Source organism: Equus asinus, chromosome 16, assembly GCF_041296235.1.
Source record: "Equus asinus isolate D_3611 breed Donkey chromosome 16, EquAss-T2T_v2, whole genome shotgun sequence".
Lineage (NCBI taxonomy): Eukaryota > Metazoa > Chordata > Mammalia > Perissodactyla > Equidae > Equus > Equus asinus.
Genome location: NC_091805.1, coordinates 26,712,641 through 26,730,568, shown reverse-complemented (window position 1 = coordinate 26,730,568; position 17,928 = coordinate 26,712,641). Strand labels below are relative to the sequence as shown.

At 52.0% G+C, this 17,928-nt stretch overlaps 1 protein-coding gene across 1 annotated transcript; it reads left to right on the top strand.

Moving 5' to 3' along the window:
* The first annotated feature begins 4,657 nt into the window (after positions 1–4,657).
* BARHL2 (BarH like homeobox 2) lies at positions 4,658–10,906 on the top strand. The gene is made up of 3 exons (XM_014841897.3): positions 4,658–5,942; positions 7,816–8,041; positions 9,823–10,906. The coding sequence occupies exons 1-3, from the start codon at positions 5,321–5,323 to the stop codon at positions 10,133–10,135; spliced, it is 1,161 nt and encodes a 386-aa protein (XP_014697383.1). The 5' UTR covers positions 4,658–5,320; the 3' UTR covers positions 10,136–10,906.
* The last annotated feature ends 7,022 nt before the right edge of the window (positions 10,907–17,928 follow it).

Sequence of the window (17,928 nt, the reverse complement as noted above, 5' to 3'; positions counted from 1 at the left end):
CAGTAATGCTTATTGACTGAGAGAATGAACAAAATGAGTGCAAGAAGGAAAAAGTGAAAAAAATATGGCTACTCTATGTCACCTATAGGTAGAAATAATTGCCACCTTTGCATTTTTTCTTTTTTGGTCAAACTCTTGCCTCATATTTTGTAAAGGGCTTTTACATAGAAGCCCTTCCTCAGTCATCATAATCACCCTATTCTAGGCAAGGACTATTTTCTCCTTTAATAGAGAAGGAAGTTGAGGATCAGAAAGGTTAAGTGCTTTGCTCACAAACATTGGAAAGTGGCAAAATGAGGCTGAGACTCCCTCTTGCAGCGTTCTTTCCTCTACATCTCAACTTGCCTTCCTGTGATTGCTTCTGTACAGCACACATCTAGTCCCCAAGGGAGAGCCAGCTTCACTAGGTCCTTTATAAACTGCCCATCTTTAAAGTTGTGGTGAAGCTCATAGCTCTCACAAATTTTATTAAGAGGCCAGAGCTATCTCTCAAAACTTACTGCCCTAAGACAAGTAGTAATTACATAGTCTATCATTTTAACATGTTGTTCTGCTAAAACAGTTTTCAGTTACCTTATTCTTTTCCTTCTGCTTTACCTTTCTCCCTCTGCTCCAAGTTTCCACTCTCCTGGTTTCAGTCTATTTAAGGGACTCAATTTCAGTGTTTTCATATCTTTCTCTTTAATGTATTATTTTTCTAACCAAATACACATCAAGTCCCTAAGCAGTTGGAAATATATCGATAGACTGAAAAGAAGGAAAGAAAACTTCCTACGTTTTTGTAACTTTGAAATGGCGAAAGGTCACACTTGTCAGGGGGTCAGCCTTAGACGGGGGAGAGCTTTATTTGCGTATCTTGGGTCTTTTATAGAAAGAAACAATAGCCGGCTCTCTGGGTTCGGGGCTCTTGGCGCCGCCCAGTGGAGGGAAGAGCCTTTGCACCGCATTCTGGTCAGTTGGCATTGTCGTCATGTGAACCCTTGGAAGCGTTCAAACGAAATATGATAGGAAAAACGCCAGTTCCAAGTTCATCTATAGGTGCATTGCTTCAAAGTTCAGTTCTGTTTTTAAAAAACCTGATGGTCCAGTTTAAACACGATCCCAAATCTTGGTTGTAAAGGTGGGCCCCGAGAGTGCATTAAGGAACAAAACTTGTTAAAATACATGCGTGTTGGAATCTTTCTTTGTGGTGGGGAGGGAGCATCTTTAGGGTGGTCAGGACGAAGGTGTCCTTCAGAGGCGCTAAGGAAAAGCCTGTTTTCTCTTAGCCACAGTTCGCAAATAACTGCTTTCTATGCAAAAATTCCAAAATTTTCCAAAAAGTATTTTCTTTTTCCCTAGTCCTTTTTTTTTTTTTTAAGGCCTGAAAGTGGAAGACCATTTTCAAACTTATGTCAGTTTAGGGACTATATTTACTTGTGTTTTAAATCCATTGGCAAAATCTGAGATCAAATCCAGTTAATGCATTTCCTTTCCTATACATGGGAATTGAAAATGGGATTAATCTGCACCCTGCTCTATTTCTGAATTTTGATTTTTTAAAATGAAAAATTAATTATGTTTGCTCTGCTAGAAAGTGCATGACCTTGGGGGTATATATTATAGATACCCTCAGAAAAAAAAGTAATAGCAAAAGAGGAATGTATCTGGAGAAAAAAGAACTGAGAAAAATTAAGAAACAAACCTTTGCTCTGAAGAATTTGTTTCTCATTAAGTTTTCGATCTGGCCTTTGAGACCCTCTTTTGGATCTTCAGGCCACTGCTAGCATTTCCTCTCTGGTAGGGACCCAAAGATAGGAGCCTAAATAAAAGTCAAGGTCTTATTTTCCCCATCACAGTTGTTGCTCCCAAAAGCAGATCTCCTAACATCCCACCCAAAGAAATCTCGTGTGATCTCAGCCATTTCTTAAGAAAACATGATCTGAGACTTCACAAGGTGAGGCCTACTGGGCTTCTGTTTTCTTTGCTTTAGAGTTTTTATAAAGCAACACTCCCTTTTCCCTAACACTTCCACCTTCCTTTCTCCTTTTCTTTTTAGATTTCATTCTTTCGTAGGGTCATATTTCTGACTCTCCTGCTAAAGTTGCGAATTATTCTAAGCAAAAAAATCCTGTTGAACTGCCCAGCATAAGCTGTGCGATCAGCCTTTTCAGCTCTTAAATCATTTAAGGCGTCGGAACAAAACAAAAACAGGCTTAAATGAATTATTTATCAACGTTGAGAATAACTGATTTGTGCAGTGCCGTCAGTTCTGGATCTTAAATTTGTTTTCCTCCACTCCCCACCCAGAATAGTCAGCGAGGGAAGCGCGGGTTAGAGCCCCAGGTTTGGGAGGAAATGCACCTCATTCGGGAAGTTGGTGGGTGATGTCTGAAGGAGAAGAATCCTAAATGATATTTGAATGGAGAAGAATGTGTCGCGCCCGCTTGTAGTCTGGGCAACCCCAGTGCCCTTCCCACAGAAGCCAACTATGCCAGGGGCGCGGGATGCAGAGGCCGCGAGGATGCGCTGAGGCTCGGCCTCTCGGGCAGGACTTTGCGGCCTTCGATAAGATACCTGCCTTCATAAGTCCCGGCCCTTACTTCCAAAATCCCGCTCGCAGCAGTGTCTGCCTGGCCAGTGCGCAGTTCCCGCTCCAAAGGCGCCCGATCCACCCCGGCTCCAGGCATCATCTAGGCCCTCCGCGGCTTCCCGGCCCCGAGCGACTCGATCCCACCCGGCGGGCCCACCACCTGCTCCAGAGAGGGGCTTCCTGCACCCCCTCAGGCCGGGGGCCGCCTCTGCCTGCAGCTCGCCCCGCGTCCCCGCCGCGGCTCACCAGCCCCGGCTCCGCCGCCAAGCTCCTCTCGCCTGGGAAAGGCGAGAGCTGCCCAGATTGTGCATCGCCTCGCCTCGGTCTTTCTCTCCCCACTCTTCTCCTCAGGGACACAGCCGTGAAAAAACGGCAGGCAGATGATAAGACACGGCTCAAACCACCCTCGAAATAGCGCGGGCTTTTTCTGGGTCAAACACATCGAACTCCCTAGGAAAAAGCAGGGAGAATGTCTCGCACTCACCCCCTTCCTGACCGAGGGCTCACACAAGGCAATTCCGACAGAAAGGCAATATCTTGTCCCAAGAGGTCATTTGCCTCCCTGACACCCCCTATCCCCGGCCCTCCACCCCGTCCTCAACAGAAAAAAGCTATTCCCCAGAAAGAGACACTCAGAACCGCAACTAAACGCCAGATTTCTGCCCAACCCTTGGAGACTTCAAAGGCCATTTTCTACCATCATTCTGCACCCAGTCACGGAAGCGATGCCAGCCACTCAGATTCATAGGGTTCTTAAAATGGTAATTTGGAGTAAAATGTAACTCAAAGAACTTTGAATCATTCATTAGCACCTTATAATTACTCTGCTAATTAGGTTGACACGGCACTTAATCAGGAGTAATATGCCGTCTTGTCACTGGCACTTCCCATTACTCTGACATTCAACAAGAGACAGGTTGGAGACGTCCTAGAGAAAATAATGCAAGTTGATACCCTCCGACGAGGCGTCACAGTCATGCTATGCTCCAGGTCCCAAGTGGATCCACAGTGACTATTTCCTTTCCAAAGGAGCGGCCGGAGAGAGGGAGGGAGGAAGAGAGAGACAGAGATAGAGAGAGATTGAGAACTGGCTGGCAGCGAGGCAGGAATACGCGCTACGGACCTGCCACCCGGGTTCCCGCGCCCAGTGCCAGCCCGACATTGCGGAGAACCGCGGCTGCCCTCGCCACTAGGGAACGCCTGCGGGCATCACTTCCTCTGCCCAGGAGAAAGTGTCTGGCCGGGCACTTCTTCCAGCACCGGCCCTGCCTGGTGACCAGGCTGGGTCCCCGGTTTTGAGCAGCAGGCCCCTTGCCCCCATCCCTCCTGAGAGTGCCGGGTGGACGCAGATCCCGCTCCGTCCTCCTCAGGGACCGGCTACCCAGCTGGGCCAGAGCCCAGGCGCCTGGGTTCTTTGGGGGAGAAATCAGAGCTCGGAGTCCGCCCGCCCACCCGGAGCTCCGGCTGCTGGAGTTACACACTTTGCCGTGGGATCTTCGGGGAAACCCTTCCTCTGCTCTCAGTGTCCTCGGACTAGTCAAGCGCGTTTGGGGATGCTGGGAGGGCGGCCGCGCTGGAATCTAAAGGTAAGCCGGTCAGATTCCTTTTCTCTTCTCTCCTCTTTCCCTTCCCTCCTCGGACTTTTTAAGAAAACGGGCAAATCGCTACTATGCTCTCGCTTTTGTCTTTCTTTTTTCCTTTACCCCCTTGGTTGCCGTCTCTCTTGCCCTCTCCCCCTTTGCCCTCACGCGTGATTGTGGACACCGCCACCACTGTAGCACTGGGCGTTCAGCTTTGGGCTGCAGGCAAAGGGATGCGCGGGTTCTCAAAAGAGCAGCGGGGCCCGAGCCGCGCTCGCTGACGGGCTCGCGAGCCGCGCGCCCATTGGCTCCCGGCACGTCGGCGTCGCTCGCTCGCGCGGGCGCGGCCAATGGGGGCGCGGGGCCCGGCGCGCGGCCTGGGCGGCGGGGGCGCGGGCCCGGCGCGGCGCGGGGAGCGGAGGCAGTGGCCGTGACGTCACGGGAGGGGGTCGGCGCCGCCCGCCGGCAGCCGGATTACAAGCGAACGCGCCCGGCAACGACCGGAGTCGCTCGGCGCTGCGTCTCCGCCGCCTTCTCCGCCTGCGCCTGCTCCTTCTTTCCCTCCTCCTCCCGGGGTGGCCGCGGCCAGTGCGGCGGTGTTTGCTCCACAACTTTCCAAGAAAGTTCAGAAACTCGGCTCCGGGGCGGCCGAGTCGCGCGCGGCGGCCACCTCGGGAGCCGCCGGGGAGCTCCGAGCGCGCGCGGCCGCCCGGGCTTCGCGGTCGCTGCACCTGCCGCGTCCGCCGCCGCCGCTGCCGCTGCCGCCTGGTGCCAGGCTGTGGGCAGACCCGGGCGGCGGCGGCGGCGTCCGGGTCTCTCCTGCCGCCCGCGCCGTCGTCGGGTCCCCTGCGCCGCCACCGCAGCCCCACGTGCGCCATCATTCCCGGAGCGCACGCCGCGTGCTTCCTCCAAAATTTTTATAACTTTGCCCCCTGCCTTTCTTTCTCCTCGCTGCTACTTTTTGCATAAGGAAAAAAAAAGTTGTGTCGAAAGTGTCCCCTGATTGCCACCTCCCAGTTAGCCTTCCTTCCCTCCCGCCCCACTTGTTTTTTTTTTTTCCTTTTAAGGGGCGACATTGTTTAGTGTTTATTCTGTCTTAGATCGATAGCTTCTTTTGCTTGGTCGGGGCGGCTGCTGAGCGGCGGAGTGGCGTGGACCTCATGTAGAAATGACAACAATGGAAGGGGCCAGCGGGTCGAGTTTTGGAATAGACACGATTTTGTCCAGTGCCAGTTCGGGCAGCCCCGGCATGATGAATGGAGATTTCCGCCCGCTCGGCGAGGCCAGGACCGCGGATTTTAGGAGTCAGGCCACTCCGTCCCCCTGTTCGGAGATTGATACCGTAGGAACGGCGCCTTCTTCTCCCATCTCGGTCACCATGGAATCCCCTGAGCCGCATCTGGTGGCAGACGGGCCCCAGCATCACCACCACCTCCACCACAGCCAGCAGCCGCCGCCGGCTGCGGCCCCCACGCAAAGTTTGCAGCCTTCGCCCCAGCAGCAGCCGCCGCCACCGCCGCCGCCACAGCAGCCACCGGCCCAGCAGCTGGGCTCGGCCGCCTCGGCCCCCAGGACTTCCACCTCTTCTTTTTTAATTAAGGACATCTTGGGCGACAGCAAACCTCTGGCGGCGTGTGCGCCCTACAGCACCAGCGTCTCCTCTCCCCATCACACCCCGAAGCAGGAGAGCAACGCGGCACACGAGAGCTTCAGGCCAAAGCTCGAGCAGGAGGACAGCAAAAGCAAACTCGACAAGAGGGAAGATTCCCAGAGCGACATCAAATGCCACGGTGAGTCTCGCCGCCCCGGCTGGCTCCCTCCGCGGTCTGGCTCTTCCTTCTCCGGGTTCCCTGCCTTCCTTTCAGTTTCCCGAATCTCTGACGGGGAGTGTTTCCCGGAGCTTCTAAGGCGATCGTGCCTCAGTCAAAACCTGCAAGCGGGAGGGAGGCCTGGGCGTGCGATTTGGGGACTGGTCTGAAGTTCTGTTTATTGTTACATTTCTACCTCTCAACCTTCACCGGCGTCTAGCTCCTTTCTTTGTTTTACTTAATTTTAATTTATTAGGAAGGGAGAAGCAGCGGAGGGGATCTGACGGGAAATACTTTCGTTGATGGAAGGGAAATATTTGAGATTTTTCTAGCCGAGACCTTGGGAGTCGGAATGGAGGGAGGTGGGAGAGAGAAACAGGCTTGACTAGCTGGTGTCTAGGGGTGTGATCACAACGTGGTGTTTATTTTTAACGCAAATTATTTCATTCCCTCCTCCAAACACCAAATTTTCCTAAACACTGTCACAGGAATTAATCAGATTTAATGAAAGAAAAATTTCCAAGTTGATTAACAGAGCAACTGTTTTTTTTTTATTAGATCGTGATAAATATGGGGAAGCCCACACGGGAAAAATTTATAATCAGTTTTTCAGTTTTTTAAAACACACTTCTTACCCCTTGGCCCCTACTGAATATCTACATTTTAGTAGGATTTTTGGCTCCTTCCTGGTAATTGGGAGGTAGCATATATGGAAGTAAAATTTTATGGAATTGAATTTATCTATTTTTGTAAAATCAGAAAATGGCAATTGAAATTGTCTTTTAAGCCCCTTTTTCCATTTCTCCTCAGGCAGTTTCATAGGTGAGTGTCTGGTCTTTGCGTGGCAAAAGAGTTTTAACATACCAGAAGAGTTATTTTTTTCTTTAGTGATAAGTTTATAATAATAATAATTATTATTATTAATCTTTGCCATCTCGAGGAAGGATGTGTACAGACTGTCTGGAAGGTGGGATACTGGATCCTCATTTTACTATAATGGCATTAGCATAATAGTGCCCAAAACAGATGTACAGTCTGGTCTGGCGATTTTTTGTGCACCAACCTCCCCAGTGGGTCAATTAGAGAGATTATTGTTCTTCCTGCAGCGAAGATCAAGGAGCGCAGCAAAAACGGGTACAAACAGAGAGGGATTGACATATCGATTTCCCAGCATTTCAGGAAAAAACCAAAGTTGACAAATAGAATTCGGAAATTTCCAAGCTGTCACCTGGATGGGCTCAGTGATTTTGAGCTCAGCTCGGTGTCTGGGTGACATAGTCTTTCTGAAGCTTTCAAAGACCTGATGCAAGCAGCTGCAAAGAGCACGATTCCATTTCCCAAGTGCGACTGAACAAGGAAGACAAATGCCTGTAACTTTCAGGAAACAGAAAAAGTAAAATGAAAAAGGTGCCCTCTCCTCAAAAAACAAAGTGGAAAGATCTTTTGAAAACTACCAAATAAAAAAAAATTAAAATGAAGTTGTAGTGAAAACAATAAAGGAAAGGGACAGGCTCTACTTCCAATCAAGGAAACAATAACAAAAGGATCCTTTATTGTCAAGTACTTTTTTCTTTTTTACTTCCAAAGATGGGAAGATCAGACACCCATTTAAAACCCTTTTAGGAGATCCGCAAAAGGCTCCACAATCTCCAGCCAGAAACTGGTCCTCGTCCACCATCGTGGCTAAGGTCCAAGTATGTGTGTAGGAGGGTGGCAGAGTGTGGCCCCCCCACCCCCCACCCCCCACCCCCTAGACCAGCGCTGGCTCAGGAACGTGGAAGTGTGTGCCAGGAAGATGCTCTACTGTTTCCCATTCCAGGCTACCTTTATGGCTGTGTCTGGGTTTCTATCGTAGGAACAAAGGAGGAAGGAGATCGGGAGATTACAAGTAGCCGAGAGAGTCCCCCTGTAAGAGCCAAAAAGCCTCGCAAAGCCAGGACGGCTTTCTCTGACCACCAACTCAATCAGCTGGAGCGTAGCTTTGAGCGGCAGAAGTACCTGAGCGTGCAGGACCGCATGGACCTGGCAGCTGCGCTCAACCTCACAGACACCCAGGTCAAGACGTGGTACCAGAACCGCAGGTAAGAGAGTCTGTGTGGCGGACCTAAGGCATCTAGCCGTCCAGATCATGACCCATACCAGTCTTCTTCCCTCCTGGCCTCGGGAGCCTCTAGGGACTTAGAACGTCTGAGTGGGCGCTGGGGGTTTTCAGGCTGGAGCAGGGATTAGCCACATTCCCCAGGTGAGAGCTGTCTGATGGGCAGCTGGAGTTTGGAGAATTTTGCACCTTTAAATATGTCGTAACATATGCTACTTTGCCTCTCAAACCTGAGTGGCTAGAATTCCCCCCACTTTGCCCCCAAATCAATCAAGCCACACCTTCTCAAACTGAGACATCTTTGCAGCTGACACTCAGGGCCACAGAGCTTTCGTGGTGCACCCTTTGGGGCTGCCCCAGGCTGGTTCGGAATGTCTGTAGCTGGCCACACTTCCTGGCTATTTTGGTCCGAAGAACTGCTCCACTCGCCTCAGCTTCAATGTCCTTGCCTTGGCTTCTGAGCTGGCCAGGAGAGGTAGGGCTGGCAGCCGCAGGCAGCAGAATCAGGCAGCTGGCCAGGCGTCCAGACTGAGGGTCTGTCCCCTGTACTGGCCGCCTCAGAACCCCCCAGGAACCGCTGCTTACTTTGAAAGGAAATGGGGAAAGGGCCTGGCAGCGCTTGCAGGCCCCTGCACTGTAGAGCGAACCCTGCAAAAGCTGAGGCCCAGGTTACGCTGTTTCCAAGCCTGGCGGTTGTCTCCCTTGTTGCAATTTTCTCTCCCCCTCCTTTTCTCTCGTTTGTGTTCTAATCGTCCATAAGTGCAGTTGGAAATGCCCATCCAGTTGTCATCTTTACCATAATTTTCTGTCTCATTACATACGGTTTCAGCCACCCTAATTCTGTCGGAAAACATTAGTGTCATTTGTAGCCAATTTAGAATGGGCGACATGTTTATTAATTTGGCTGGAGCTGCTGGGTATGGATGGCCCACCAGCCCTGAGTTCCTTCATGAGACATTTGAGCAAAGGCCTGCTCACCTCTTCCTCGCAGTGTAGTGGTGCGGCGAGGGAGGGAGGGGACCGAGAAAAGCTGATCACAGATTTTAATTGTTACTCTCTCCCAGAGGAGAAAATATCTTGAAATGCATTTTTTGCCTCCTGGAATGGCCCCGAGGTACTGTCCCCTTGGGAGAGCCCTCCCTCAAACGAATTCCGTTTTGAAACCTTGTCGCCTTCCTTGCCCTAAGCCCTCCCTCCCCCCCTGCTGTAAGGTCCTGTCAGGCTGATGAGAGAGACGTGTCCCCACAGCCCTGGGGACTGAGAGGGGCAGGGGTCCGAGGCCCAGGAGTCTCCGTGTCCCTTTGTTTACGGTTTCTTCTCGCTTGCCCAGAGGAAAGGGGGAGGGGCAGAGAGTGCACACTCTGGGATTGCTGGGGGGCCACTTGGGGAAGGGAATGAAAGGAGGAGAGAGAAGACCGCCTATAGAAAGAGTGGTCTCTGTTGGCCTCCGGGAAAGTTTCAGGAAGTAGCCAAACTATAACGGGGCAACGGCAGAGCAGAGGGTCAGGAAAAGGCAGTAAAGCTTGCATTTATGAATATCTCAGACACTGAGGGTGTAATTTACGAAACTGACTTGCATTTGGGTCATTCTGTGAGCAAGAGGGTCGGGTAGGGGCCAGGAGATGCGGTTCATTCCCGGTTCTCAGAGCTCTCTCTGTCTTCCTGTCCCTGGAGGAAGAGAAGCGGGAGAGGGCAAGAGATGGGGCCTTGGTGCCGGGACCGTGCCCACAGCTGCGGGGTGCGTGCACGCTCGCTGTTTTTCAGGACCAAATGGAAGCGGCAGACTGCGGTGGGCCTGGAGCTGCTGGCCGAGGCGGGGAACTACTCGGCACTGCAGAGGATGTTTCCGTCGCCTTATTTCTACCACCCAAGCCTGCTGGGCAGCATGGACAGCACGACCGCCGCGGCGGCCGCCGCCGCCATGTACAGCAGCATGTACCGGACTCCTCCTGCGCCCCATCCCCAACTGCAGCGGCCCCTGGTGCCCCGCGTACTCATCCACGGCCTGGGGCCCGGGGGACAGCCGGCCCTCAATCCCTTGTCCAACCCCATCCCAGGCAACCCGCACCCCCGGTGAAGAATGAGCCACAGCGCTGCAGTCCCTCTCCTGTCCCCTCCCCGACCCGGACAGCTGTCTCTGCTCTCCCCGCGCCAGGCCATCGGGCCTCCCTTGCAGCAGACCAGGAAGCAGAGGAGTGAGAGAGGAAGATGCTCACCAGTAGGCGGGGGGCCCCCAAAGAGGAGCCAGCCCTCCGCTGTGCATCTCCCCACCCCCAGAGACAGGGCTGGAAAGCTCCCCCACAGCAGTGTGACTGGCGAAAGCGCTGACGCCACACAAAGTGCGACCAGTAAGTGAAAACATCAACAAAAACAAAACCTCAAGTTCTTTTTAAAAATGACTTTGGGGACAAGCAGGAGGGAGGGGGGGGGAGGGGTAAGGAGGGAAGAAAGAAGGGCGTGAAGAGGAAGCCGCCCGGGCGGATAGAGCTGTCGATGGACAGACGGCCTCAAATTCAGAGGAGAGGGCGCTGCGTGGACGGTTCATCTGCCCCAGAGAAAAGAGGAGGGTCACTGAGAACTTTGCACTGATGTCTCACGACCTTTTTTCTTTTGGAAAAGTGGCATGCTCCATAATACGAAAAAAAATGTACATTTGAAAGACTGAGTGATAAGTGATATATCATATTTATTATATGTTGTCCGAAAAAGAGTCACTTATATACGTTAGTAAAACATGATTTTTCTTTTCATGTCTTTTTGATTCAGTAAAATAAATGCTTAGACAAAAATATAGATTTTTTTGTGATTGAAAATTACAAAAATAAAGTTTATCTTTTTTTAACAAGCGATGAAATCCCAAGGAGCTGATTTTACTAAAGCAGGAATGTACTATGATGAAATGTGATTTGGTTTAGGAAAAAAAAGAAATCCCTCCAGGAATATTAGGAATTTACAAAATCTGTAAAGACGTTGGGTTGACTTGTATAAAAACAGCTCCATTTTCCACGCTGGCCTTTTTCAAGCCGTTATTTGATATGTGTGAATTCCTTTCTTTTTAAGTGGATGATTTCAGAGCAGCCCGCGAGGCCGCGGGAGAAAGTCTCTTACTTGCAGGCTTTCGGTGCTGGCTAAGTGGGCGGCCGACGTCCCCTGCCGTCCCGGCCTGCCTGGCAGCCCCAGCTGAACCGAGTCTGTCCGCCCCTCCTCCTTCTCCTGGGGCTCCTCCCGGGCGGCGAGGGTCCCGAGCGCTGGGCGGCGGCGGGCGGGCGTTCGGCGGGTCTCGCAGCTGTTCCGCAGCCCGAGGCCGGGCGCCCGCGCGGCGGGACAGCCTGCGAGCGAGAGGCTGCAGCGCGCGCAATTAGGGCGCCCGGGGACTCCGAGGGGCCGGGCTAACGAACCCTCGTGGCGGCGTTGATCCTCGCCCTCTCATTCCCGGCGGGCATGCAGCCCCCAACCCCGCGCCCAGCCTCTGGTCCTAGAGAGTTGGCTGTGCTGGGACGCCTGGAGCGGGAGTGCAACTCTGGCCGAGACTGGTGTGCCAAGCTTTTTATCCGCGTCTCTGGATCGTTTGGGACCACAAAATGAGAGGCACTGCCCAGAGGGTAGAGGAGGCCCGCTGCCTGCTCTGGAGTGGGTGTGAGTGTGGGTGAATGGGTGTGTAAATACTCATAGCACCTCGCCAGAGTCGACTTCAGCCGCAGACGCCCCCTGCCAAGACTGTAAGAGGGAACAACTGAATGGGGGCACAGTTCGAAGGCTGCTCCCCCATTCTCCAGCCGGGGGTCACTTCCTGTGGAGCCAGAGTCGGTCCCCATCTGGTATCCTGATATCTCTATCCTCACTCTTGCCCTCCTGCAGTGTCAAAGGGCCACAACACCCAGCTAAAACACAGCCAGACCTGCCCTCCAACTTTCTTTAATGTTTCAACCTTAGTAGAGTTAAAGACATTTAAAAAAATGTGGAGAGCTGTGGGAGTGTGTTGTTGGGGAGGGGTGGGAAGGAAGAAGGGAAGAGGTGAAATCCAGGAGGAAAGTGCCTCGGGCGCCTAGATCAGACCTTGGCTAATTAGGGAGTGGTTTGCAGATTTCTCTCCAGCTCATCAATTTGCTTTAAAAATGGTCTTGGTCTTGTTTGGTTCTAACAAAAGAGTCCGGACTGGCCCTTCTCATTTTCTTCCCGCTGAGCTGGGGTAAACTTAGACAGCTGGGCTGGCCTAGAAACGGGGCACCACTGCGTCCAGTGGGAATGCCCAATGTCTGGGCACTCAGCGGACTCTCCTTGTTCCATCTTTGCTGCTGTTGGGTTTTACAATCAAGTTTAAATCGTTCAAAAATGGTCTGCCTGGACCTAAAAGGGCACTTTCCAAGGCTTGGGGGTGCCACAGCTTCTGTCTGCACTGGCTCAGGGGCTGGTCGGCTTCGGGCACAAGGGGGACCTGGGAAGTCACTGGAGTTCACACTGGAGGTCCCTTACAAAGACTGACTTCAGGTCCAGCTGGGAAAAACACATAAACCTACAAACGCAAACAAGGCCATAGCACCCATCTGCTACCAGCTGCCCGCCAGCAGCTCACCAGCCACTCTGCCTAGAAGCCTTCCTGCTGCCCCTTTGCTCTCAAGGCCAAACTTGGACTCCACAGATGGACAATGCAGGGGAAGCACTGTGTCCACAGACACCAAGTTTTCCTAATTAACCTCAGGTTCCACTGCTGCTAGCAATTACTCTAGATCCACTAGAGTCTTCCCAAATTTGCTTTTCATCAAGGTCATGTTTTCTTTCACCCCCTAAACCAGCCAGCTGAAAGTGTCAATTCCTCTTCTAAATTTCTTTTGGTTACTTCCTGTTGCATAGAAATCCTCAAATTGGATTTTGAGAAGTGGGGAGCTGTCGTCCCAGGAAGAAAGTTGAGTGCTGGATTCTTTCTTCCCCCCCCCCGGCAGCAGTCCCGCAAAGGGCACCTCAGCAGGTGCTCTTCTATTCAAACATCCCCCAACTACTGCTTAAAAGTCAAATGCAAACCCAATCCTTTCCTTCAAAGGGGTTCCTTCTCTCCTTCTGTGCCTGCCCAACAAAGTTGGGGGGTTGGCTAAGAGGTGAGAAGTGCAACTCCAGGTTTTCTGAAAAGCAAGAAACAAGATAACAGGCAAAGGTCTTCTCCCAGGGGCCATCTGGAGTTAGTGATGGAGGCCCTGAGGATGGTTGGCCCTGAGAGCCTCCTTTCCTTTCTCTCCCCATCTTCAGCTGGTGTCTGAAGGGCACCCCACCGCTAGGCTCTGTTTGGATTGCTCCTTTGATTAAGTTGGGGACCGGCAAAACAGGGACTTTCAGTGGCAATCTTTGCTGGCTACAGAAACACAGGAAAACGAGCTAGTTTCAGAGAGACGTTTAAACACCCACAAGGGCCCTTTAGATCTGCCCACTCTAAGATCAGCTCTAGGACCCCGCACACCTAGCAGAAATCTGCAGCGAGTACGAAGTGAGATGTTAACTTCGAGGCTAGCAGCCACCCGTTCTAGCCCAAGCGAGCAATTTTCAATGAGTTGCAAAGTAATGATTGCTGCTCGCCTCCACGCCTCCAGCAAATATACCTACCACCTTGTATCAGTTTATTTTTGCTCCACCCCTTAAAATGAAAGCCCACACGGTGGCAAATTAGACAGCTGATTTCCTCTGTTGCAAATAAAACCGCTTACCCTCAAACCAAGACTTCCCTCTGCCTCCCTCCCTGCCATCTGACTCCTGCCTAGGCAGCCCTTCCCCAGGAGTCTGCGGAGTCCCACCTCCCCTCTTTACACAGGCAGCTTGTGAGTAGTTTGTTTTGTTATATTTTTAACTTTCTAAAAATATTTGGAAAAGCTCTCCCCAGGGCTAGGGAAACTTTAGTTCCTGTTAAGCCACGTGGTAACAAACCTATACTGGAGGAGAGCAGCTTGGTTTTCTAAAAAGCCAGGCATGTCTTGAAGTCAACCTGCTTGGAAAGAGACTGACTTCACCACTGGTGGGCATGGTCAGGGCCAGGGCCGAGCCTCCGAGGGCATCGATGTTTCCTCCACAGCTCTGAATCCTTGGCCACAGCTCTGAATCCTTGGCGAGGGAAAGCTGGCTTGCGCTGTGTCTCGGCTCTTGGCTAGAAGGGTGACGGGGGGCTTCTCCAAGGTTTACACCATGGACCCTGGAACAGTGTTTCTAGGCTCCTTGAGTCTCCCACTAGGTCTTTGTCCAGTCCCACTTCCTAAGCCAGTTCCAGCCTTCCTCTCTACCACTTGCCTCTTTTTCTGGAGTTGGGGTGTATGATCGGGGCCCAGTGCCCCTCCTTTCTTACTGCTGGCAGGCTGGACGCCCTAAGGGCTGAGTAGGGGTAAGTGTGTGGGGTTGGGGGTGTGTGCTTTCAGAGAAAGGGAGGTGCCACTGGTCTCTTGCATTGGAAAACCAGGTCAGCTGTCTCAGGGAGATGAGATGACCCAGAAGGGACTTTTTTCCTCCCCTCCTTCCGGCTGAATTGTGAAGATCTCTGTCAGTCTGAGTGTTGCTGGGTGGCCGTCTTGGTCAAGCTCGCATTCTCAGTTTCTCTCCTTTCTACCTCTCCTGATCTCTCCCCCCAGGCCTTCCTTTTCTGGTTTCTCTCTCCCAGCACCACAGACAGCTCCCAGGGCGCGCGGGGCCGCGTAGCGCCGGGGGCTGGCGGGTTCCCTGCAAAGCCTAGGCGACCGCAAGGGGCGCGCCGGGGAAGGGTCGGCGGCGCCCGCGGGGGTGGGCCGCGAGGTGATTACAAAGCGCCCTCCCCGGCAGCGTTTCCTGATTAGCTCTCAGTCCAAACAGGGTCACATTCCAAAGAACAAAATCTTCAGATCAATAAAGTAATTCAAAAACCAAAAGATCTCGGGGTAAGTAGCGCTCAGCGACAGATCAACTCTAAACCGTCCCTATTTAATAAGTTCTTAGTGGAAGCCGCCTGGGGAGGAGCGGGGCCTCAGGTCTGCTGCTTGGAAGCCCTTGAGCCGCGGCCGCAGCGAGGTCGCCAGTGAAACTGCTCTAAATGGCACTTTTTACTTCCTCCGGTCGCGCAGCTCCGACTGTGCCCGGCGAACCGCCGCCTCGGCCGATGCAAGCCCAGGAGAAGCGCCCCCGAGGCAGCCACCCTGCAGGTCGAGCTGAGCCGAGGCCCCGATTCCCACCGCTGCTCCCACCCTGTGCCCCCTCCCCGCCGGTTTGGGACTCTCCACCTCCGCTACTCTCTGATCCAGGACGGCGGGTCGCCCCCGCGGGAGCCCCACTGAAAGAAGAGGACCTTCGTGAGCGCGAGATTGAACTTGATTTACGATAAAAGGGTTGTGCTGCTTTGTGGAGCTGATGGATTCCCGCCCCCACCTACCCCTATCTCCGGCTGCCTGATGTGATTCTTTAGTGAAGAGGCCCTCCATGCGGCCGGCCTCCCGCCCACTCCCTTCGCACACGCCTCGCAGCCCGCGGTTGGCGCGGCGGCTCCCAGGCCCGGCCGCAGCGCACCGGCTCCGCGCGGGGTCTCCTGCGGCGCCCGCCCCCGCCGGCCTCGGCTCCTCCCGCCGCGGGGACAGCCCTGCGGCCACAAGTGCCTGCGCCCGCTTACAGACGTGTTTCAGGAAGGAATGCGTGCATCAGAATAGGGACCTTATAGACCAGACACAGGAGTCCAAATGCTTTCACGAACAGTGCTTGGGCTGGGCCTACAGAGCAGGGCACTTCTCTCACGTCTCAGCGGGCAATGGAAGGAATATATAAAGCCTTCTCCTTTTCCTATGAAGATGATAAAATAATCTTTGCCCAGGTAGGAGCTCATATCTGTATCCCGCTTCATACCCCCCTCCCCCCAAAAGGCGTCATAGCTGCAAATGACTACCTCCTTCAGATTTTCACTCAGTTCCTGGAAGCCAACTCGGCTTTGTCGATTAAACCTCCTCCCTCTTCCTCTTTCCCAGTATAGTTGGAGAGAGGTGGAAATTAGGAGCTGATAGAGACTTGTAGCGACATGGATTACCCACATTTGTAGGTTCAGGCACTATTGCGGAGCCCCCAAAGGCTCTGGGGGCTGGAGGAAGAGGTGTTCCAGGGCGTGCATCATTACATGAAATGGGAGGGAAAGCATTCTACAGAGCAATACGTATTTACCTTGCCGCCTTAGGAGAAAGGAATTAGGCGTTGGTGGTGCATTGTTTCCCCCCTCCCCACTCTTATGCTACAAAATTAGAGTGCCCATTGGGGGAAAAATAGTCTATATTCTACAACCAACTGGCTGATAGAGTGTTAGGAAAAGGATATGGAAGATGGAGCTACTCTCTTCCTACTGCAGGGAAGCCAAACTGTTTGGTATAGTTTCCAGATGTGGGAGTCTTCCATGCGAAGAGACCACAGTAGGTCTCTTTTTCACTTGTCAGGTTTCCCTTTGAATGAACTGCTATTACATGATTTTCCAATGATCTCATTTGAAGCTTTGATTTTCTTAATATCTGTCGTTTGAGGAAATTGGCATGTTAATTTCTGAAAGATGCAAGTAATGTTTGGTAGCTGATTGCCCAACTTCCTCTTGCACCAACTCTTACCTCCCCAAGCTGGGAATCTGCAGACCAACCAAGACAGAGTTACCCATTGGAAATAGGGTGTATGAGAGCCACAATCACTCTAAAACCTCACATTATTATTCATCTGCCCCATTTTCCACAAACTGTTCTATTAATGGAAGCTTATCAAGTATTTTCCATTAAGTTAACGGAATTTCAAAGGGACATGTACTTCCTCAGCAGCCTGAAGTGAACACACTGTGGTATTACATTAAACATATTCATGCGAATAAATGCATAATTGTCACATAATCTTTCACTGCTATGCGTCGATAGATTTGCCCAGAAAGTCACATAAAGCACAAATGAGTAAGTGCCGGCACGGAGTGCTTCAGTTTGTCATTCTTCTTCTCTGGATTGCTTTAGAAATTTCTGGCAATCCATATTTTTGGCTCCCCTTCGAAGTTCTCTAGGTCACCAAGAGCCTGTTCTTTGCCTCCGGAAACAGCTCCACCCATTCGTGTCACGTGGCAGCCCTCTGCCCGCCCACCTCAGCCCTGCCCAATCAGAGCGCAGGAAAAAAGGGGGCTGTGCCGTCGCTGAGGCTTGGGCTGCGTGGGCCTCCAATTCGCTCAGCCCGGGGACCGAGTTTTCCCAGGCGCGCCTGGTTGCAGAGACCAGGTACAGCTTTTTATTACTCCTTTCCTCTGCCCCTCTCTAGTTATCATTTTGGGTTAAAACCCTTTGGCCCTGCCGGTGCCTAAGGGATATCATGCAGCTCCACACAGGTTACCGGCGTCTCGTGGCCTAATTATCCCTGCAGAAGGCACGATTATTTTCACATGCCCAAAGTCCTCCCATGAACATATTTATTAGAGTAGAATTCGATTAGAATTTATATAAACGTTAAGACCTTTCCACCTCATTTAGTAAAGCAATAATGACCGCCCTCATTTCAGGAACTGGTAATAGATACGATGGCCAGGCATCTGGTGAGAAGCGTCAGGTGTGTGAATTCACTAGAGGAAGGCTCTGGCCTGCCTGGCGACTTGTAAGGCCGAGGTCTGCCGAGTCCGGTCCCCTCTCCATTCTCACCTTGTTTTTATCCTCTTGAGTTTTACTTTGCTATTTTATGTCTGCGATGTTTTTATGGGGGGAATGGTGATGGGCTAAGCATTCCTGCTGAGGGACGTCAATACTGAAGAGTTGAATTAAGCTTGTAAATTTACTGGATCTTTCTATAATTAATATTTTAGAACAGGATTTATAAAAAACAACTATTCAAAACACTTATTAACAGTGGCGCTGCCACGTCGGTGGCGTTTCAGGCAGTATC